This window comes from Pseudovirgaria hyperparasitica (genome assembly GCF_010093815.1).
Source record: "Pseudovirgaria hyperparasitica strain CBS 121739 unplaced genomic scaffold EJ05scaffold_8, whole genome shotgun sequence".
NCBI lineage: Eukaryota > Fungi > Ascomycota > Dothideomycetes > Acrospermales > Acrospermaceae > Pseudovirgaria > Pseudovirgaria hyperparasitica.
This window is the reverse complement of record NW_022985556.1, coordinates 1,226,056-1,233,549: the sequence shown is the minus strand read 5'-3', so window position 1 is coordinate 1,233,549 and position 7,494 is coordinate 1,226,056. Positions and strand designations below refer to the sequence as shown.

The 7,494-nt window shown below is 35.5% G+C and overlaps 1 protein-coding gene across 1 annotated transcript; it reads left to right on the top strand.

Annotated features, from left to right (window-relative positions):
* Positions 1 to 5,952: 5,952 nt before the first annotated feature.
* On the top strand, positions 5,953 to 7,173 carry EJ05DRAFT_486234 (Dihydroorotase; the record flags this gene model as incomplete). Its single annotated transcript, XM_033745512.1, has 3 exons — positions 5,953 to 6,078; positions 6,145 to 6,781; positions 6,830 to 7,173. The coding sequence occupies 3 exons, from the start codon at positions 5,953 to 5,955 to the stop codon at positions 7,171 to 7,173; spliced, it is 1,107 nt and encodes a 368-aa protein (XP_033600633.1).
* Positions 7,174 to 7,494: the final 321 nt, after the last annotated feature.

Genomic DNA, 7,494 nt, shown 5'->3' with positions numbered 1-7,494 from the left:
AGGGCCTATATAGTTTTATTACCATTTACTATGGGTAACGATACTTTTAGTAATATTAGGTCTTTACTCGCCGGAAGGCGCTACGGCTCCTCCTAAGTATATATAATTTAGCTAAGAACGCGGTTAGGTCTCGCGTACTAGCCTATTCTTTTTTCGGATTCTTATAGTTAGGCGAAATATATCCCTTTTCTCTATACTTATAGTAATAAAGTACGCTATGATCCTACTATTTTGCGATAGGCGTTACATTTAAGCCTATGCCTTATCCTTTTCCGTGTTGGGAACCACCGCCTCGATTGTTTCGGTATCCTCTTAACGCGTTTCTACCCCGATTTACACTCTTCTAGCGTTAATCGCGGTGAGGTTACTCTTAATCGAACGTATTCGATCGACCTCGTTTCTAACCCGTATAGGGTTCGTCGGTTTTACCTAGAGAGCCGCGTTCCTTAAGGATGCGGTAGTATTCGTTAGCTTTCTCCTCTAATTCGTGTAGATAGTTAAAACTTAATAATACTATTCCTAATCTTTCGCGGATTAACGGGAGTAGTACTTCACGAAACTAGAATATGCGAATATTTTCCTATAGTATAGGGATATTATCCTAGAGGTTTTATAGGTATTATAGTAGTTAAGTAGGTGTCTAGTTCGGTCGTTGTGCCACGCTTCTTAACTTAGATAGTACCTTTCTTTCGCGTTCTCCGTTAGTTCCAAGGGTATTTAGCATAAATATAGCTAAATGTTCCTAGGTTGTCGCCGATAGTAGCTTAACTTCCTTCTGTCTATCCCATTGATCGCGGGATTATGAACCTAAGTAACGTTCTCCGAATGAAATGCGTTATGCTTCGGTAGAAAAGAGCATAGGGTTATCGAGGAAGTACTTCTCGCAGTCTCTCTTCTAATCTTTCCACTCCTTTTGGTTCTTCCCTATAAATATGGTCGGATCTTTAGGTTTCGGTATACCTAAGGAAGGAGCAGGGTAAATCGGTAACGAAGCGGCCGGGTGTACGGTAGATTATCGCAACTCTAATGGTAGGTGAACTAATTCCGCCTGAATTAGTATAGGAAGTTATCCACCTACTATCATTCCGCGTAGTCTTTTAAGAGACTCGTTAAGTTCTCGTCGTTTTGCGAGGAGTTTCGCACGTTCGGTCTATTCTTTAAGAATCTATATCTCTCGGGCTTGATTGGCGATGTGCTCCTATAGTTCGGCGATTGATGGTTGCGATTCCTCGTGTAGCTCTACCACGACTCGTTGTCTAGCTTCCTATTATGGGAAGTCGCTTAGTGTATCCACCATTTCCTTATTAGAAAGTTCCGTGATTCGGTCGGACATCTCTACTTCTCTATTAAGAACGGCTAGATTTAATGCCGATTATAGAGGATCCCTATTATTTAATATAGTGTTACTTGTCCCTATAGTGGATCGTGTCGACCTTCTTGGTTCTAGTTAGACTATCTTAACTATAGTACTATATGGGTAGTAATTCGAATGTAAGAATAGGATTATTAGATAGTAGTGTAGCCAGATGGAATAATGGGGTGTATTCTATTATAGAACGAATTACTACCGAACTCTTTCGGTAGGAATCCGAGAGTATATACATAAAGGGACGCCGATCTATCTAGCACGTGACTATTTACCGCCCTTCACGTCACCTCCTAACCCTGTTAGCTAAGGTACGTGCAGGTCGAGTCCTGCCTAAGGCTAAGTCCTAACAATATTCTATTATAGAACGAATTACTACCGAACCCTTTTAGTAGGAATCCGAGAGTATATATATAAAGGGACGCTAATCTATCTAGTACGTGACTATTTACCGCCCTTTACGTTACCTTCTAACCCTATTAGCTAAGGTACATATAGATCGGGTTCTATCTAAGGCTAAGTCCTAATAAAAAGCTTCTAATATTATTATATAGTTCTTTATATATATTAAGAAGTAGTTTAATATAGATATTAAAGAATTTATATCTAACTAAGGTGGTAAATATATTACTAAAAGTCTTTAAGACTTCTTTTATAAGACGGGTACTATATATATTACCTCTTATATCTACTCTTATAAGTTAAATAGAATAGCTAAAAGGTTTAACTATATAGTTTAAATATTAGTAAGATCTATTCTCTCTTCTAATACTAAGTTAAAATTCTAGGCTAAAGTAATTTATATAATAACGTTTATTAAGAATATTATACTATATACCTCTCTCCTAATAGTTGATATACTATATTATACTCTCTTTAGTAAGAAGCCTTCTATCTAAAACTTATATCTATTTAGAGTTATCTACTATATATATATTCTAAAAGAAGTATAAAAGCTAGATAGTAAGCTCCTCTATAGATTAGAGAAAGGTATTCTAGTTAGTTATAGTAAATTAGATAAAATCTATAAGTACTATATTCCTAACTATAAGGTTATTATTAAGTTATAAGATATTACTTTCGTATTCTTTAGTCTAAGACCACTTCTATAGTAATCTCTTTCCTTAATTATTATAGAAAGAGATAGCTCTAAAGAAGAGTCGGATAATAGAGAAGTATCTCGTAATATACTAGTTATAGTCTAAAATATATAGGACCTCTAGCCCTATATAGAAGATATAATAAGTCTTACTAAGATACTCTAATAAAGATTATCTACCCTTTCTTATAGTAGGACGCCTTCTACTATACCTAGGGTAAATTAACTAAAATTTAAATCTTCCTCTAGCTATAACCTACTATATAAAAATCTATATCTATTAAGATTACCTTCTAATATATCTTATTTTAGAAGAAAATATAAGTATATAATTTATTTTAATAACTCTATAAATTTAGTAGATATAGAAGAGAAGGAAATAATCTATACTCTATTAGTTAATACTACCTTAAATATAAACGTTCCTATAAATCTAAAAGAGACTAGAAATTCTTCTAATTAGTATTAGTAGTAAATAGCTATTAAAAAGGAGCTAAGAAGTTATAAGATTAATTAATTATATATAATAAACCTTCCTCGATAAGGGTATAGCTTATCCCTAAAGTAGTCCGTTCTATAGAGTATCCCGGCTTTCCTAAAGGTAAAGGTACTTAGAAGGCTCCGAAAGGCGTAAGTAGATTTATAGTAAGTATTAATAGGGTATAAATAGTAACTAGCTAGTAGGCGAGTAAAGTAGTAATTATATTAGTATAAGTTTAAATTAATTACTATAGAACTATCTTCTAGAGGTCGGGTCTAAAGGGTCTATATAGTTCTACTAAGGTCCTCTAATTAGAATGCTTATTCTAAGTATTTAGTATATTACTTAGAATACTAATATTCTATTCCTAATTATCTAGTGGACTACTTAGAATACCTATTCTAAGTACCTATGATTAGCTCTCTTTATAGATGTCTACCTTAGCCTTAGATTATTATCTAAGGCTACCTATCGTATTATAGGCCCCTCTTCTACGTGTTATACTATCCCTTACGCTACTCGTACTAGAGTCTACGTATTCTTCTATGGCTCTAGCTAGTAATTCATTATATTATAGTAGGAAGCTCCGCTTACTATAAATATCCCTATAATAGTTAGTTCTAGATAGATATTTAATATTAAGACTACTATAGATAATACTAAAGTTTATAAGATATATCTTATTATATAGGGCTTTATATAGAAATATAGTCTTAACTATAATAAAACTTTTATACCTATTATTAAGTATAATTCTCTTTATATTATACTCTAATAGGCTATATAATATAGTAAGTATATTTACTAGATCGATTTTAATACTACCTATCTAAATAGTAGTCTATCTAAAAATATCTATATAAGGCACCCGCTAGGATTTAAAAAGCTAGGTAAGATTCTTAAGCTATAGAAGGTAATTTATAGGTTAAAATAGTCTAGTTAGAAATAGTTTCACACCTTATATAACCTTCTCTAGTCTCTTAAATTCTAATAGTTATAGTTTAATCTATATATCTTTATTAGATATATTATTATTACTATATATATTAATAACCTTCTACTTATAGAGGAGAGCTCGTATATATAATAATTTAAATATAAGATTATAAATTATATAAAATATAAAGACCTTAGAGAAGCCCGCCTAATTCTAGATATTAAGATTAATTAATTATAAGAAGGCGAAATTAAGCTCTTATAGAAGGCTTACTCTTAATATATTCTAAAGAGGTTTAGTATAATAGACTATAATAGTAGAAAGACTCTAGTAGATATAAATACCTTTCTAATATATTTAGAAGAAATTATTAATTAAGAATAGTAGCTTATATATATATAATTAATTAGGTTACTTAATTACCTTATTACTAGTACGCGTCTAGATCTTACTTTTATAGTAGATATATATACTATATTTAATATAAATCCGTCGGTATAATATATATAGATTACTTTTAGTATATTATACTATCTTAAGTATACTATTAATTAATACCTTATACTAAAGAAGTTAAAAGATACTATAGAAATTAATATATTCTCGGATACTTTCTAGGGTTTAGACCCTAATACTATAAAGTCTATCTCTATATATATACTTTAATTAAATAGAAGCTTAGTAGCCTAGAATAGTAAAAGATAATTATATATTACTAAGTCGACCTATAAAGTAGAATATATAGCCTACTTAAAGGCTATAAGTTACTTATAGTAGACTCTACTAGATATAAAAGAGATCTTTATAAGTTATAATATTCTAGTTCCCTATCTTCTTATAGATAATTAAGCTACTATAGCCCTTATCTAAAACTAGTAAATTATAGTATAGTCTAAATATATTATAATATACTATTATATAGTTTAAGAATTATTTACTAATAGAGTTATATCTATATAGTATATTATAAGTTATAATAATATTACTAATATAGGAATAAAAGGACTACCCTTACTACTACTAAATTAAATAAAGATAGTAATTAGTTTATAGTAGAGTTATCTTACTTATAGTTATTTCTCTCTTAGTTATTTCTCTTATACCCCTCTTTCCTTTATTCTTTTAGTACTATCTCTTACTATTACTTACTTTAAGCTTTTCTTTATTCTAATATTACTAAGTATATATATATATATACTTAGTATAGGGGAGTATTATTAGAAGGCACTTTAAGTAAGGGATACTATTTCCTAAATAGGACTAGTGTCTAAACGGTTAAATAGCTTCGACTCTATCTCCTAGAACTTAGTTCTTTACACACTTATAGAATACATTTAATGACCTCAATCACGTCTACTTTCTACTTATAATACACTTATCTACACAAACAAAAGCCCAATAATGCTCCGTATATCATCTCCAATCAACGGTTTCTTCCATAACATACACAACAGGGGTTAGATTGCCGATATGTATCCGCCCGCAGGCAGCATCACGAAAGTAAAGCTCAAAAACGTTAATTAATTAGATAGTCACGACTTACGACCATAAGTACTAGCCTCATGGTGATAAGCCTGCCCTTTATAACTAGTATTCAATCATAGGCGATGTTGAGGCATGGTGGTAATAGTCAAAAAACACGTAAGAGGATAATAAGGTCCGCGATCGATGATCGTATGGCTCTACCCACGTTACACAAGTTTCTGATTCTCAGTATCTGTACAACGATATGTTAGGTTTATGATCCTGACAGTGCTTTGACAGCCTTACTCCAGCTTCTAGTAAGGCTAGGCTGGGGGAAAGCTTACAACTGAATTCGGCGCATCTACCTAATACTCCAAGAGCTCATTATATCAAGATTCATCGTCATCACACTGTTTCGTAGTTTCATCACCAGGAACGGCGCTATTCCAGCGTGGTCCTGCCCAGGTGGGTTAGGGCGCAGCGCCATTTACGCTAGCCTTGAAAAAGTAGTTACTTTTCAAGGGCGCTGCACCACCTCATATTTTTGATATCGTAGAACCAGGTGAAGTATGATATTCTGCACTCCCTGAGGTAAAAGGCTCAAAATGGATTTCGAAAAGATTGAGCTGGCTCCTACAGCAGACTTTCATGTGCACCTGCGAGATGGCGAGATGATGAGAATGGTGGTTCCCACGATCAGATTAGGCGGGGTCGATACCGTGTATGTGATGGTATTTCAGATCTTCCCATTCAGCTTCGCTTGGCTGTAGTGGTGATAACAAGCTGATGCTCAGTAGCCTAACCTCATCCCGCCTGTCACTACTGTAGAAGCCGCAAAATCGTATCTTGCCCGAATCCAGCCATTAGCACCAGACGTCAAATTTCTCATGACTCTGTACATGACCGAATCCCTCACCCCGGAGATCATCGATGACGCCGCTAGTGCAGGTATTACCGGTGTGAAAGTCTATCCAGCTGGAGTGACGACGAATTCTCAGTCAGGAGTCGTAGACTATGAGAGCTTTTTCCCAATCTTCGAAGCTATGCAGAGGAACGACATGGTCCTGAACCTGCATGGCGAAGCACCAAGCACACCTTCTGGAAACTTTATCGCCAGCGAAAAGGCAGGTGAGAGCGCTGTGTCAGTTCTCAATGCAGAGAAGTTATTCCTTCCAACGCTTCACAAGATTCACAATGCTTTCCCGAAGCTTCGGATAGTTCTAGAGCATTGTACGACGCGCGATGCTCTGGACGCTGTTCTAAAATGCGGACCGAGTGTTGCAGCGACTATCACAGCTCACCATCTATGGATATGTGTTGACGATGTCTGCGGTGATGCTTTCAACTTCTGTAAGCCTGTGGCCAAGACTATGGAGGATCGCGTGGCTCTCGTTCGCGCTGCAGTAGAAGGAGGAAACGGGAAATTCTTCTTTGGTAAGTACAGTCTGTACACACACACGCAATTCTGAAAATAGTATATAGGAAGCGACTCGGCGCCACATCCAGTGACAGCCAAAACAGGTGTCAAGAAGGCCGCAGCGGGATGCTTTACCCAGAGCTGTGCCACGCAGCTTGTGATTGGAGCCATCGAAGAGGCCGTAGCCAAGGGATGGATCTCAAGAGAGGTAACAGCGGCGTCGCTTGAAGACTTCTTGAGCAATCGCGGTAGAAAGTTCTATAAGCTGCCAGAGCATGCCCATGGCCGCAAAATTCAACTAGAGAGGAAAGGCGCAAAGGTCCCTGATGTGCTGAAGAACGCTACTGGTGATATTGAAGTCATCCCTTTCCGAAGGGGAGAAGACACCTGGAAACTGACGTGGAAATGATCATCGTCACAGCATCGGGGTATCGATCTTGGCCAAAGAGTTTGGAGTGAGACAATACGATGGGATCCAATCGAACCGTTTGGGTTTGTACGTGCGCTCTTGAATTAAATGGCTGACCTGACATGTTCAATTTCTTGATGCCGAGCGGAGTTTCATACGCGTGTTACTGCATTCACCATGAATGTGACAGTGTTTACGAGAATAATTATTTGGTTTACTTGCATAAACAAGGAAGCAAGCTTACGTGCGGTTGCCAATGAGATGCGTCGTATCTATCGAATAGGGTGCCCATCTTTTTCAACGGAGGTAAGTTTGGGAGGC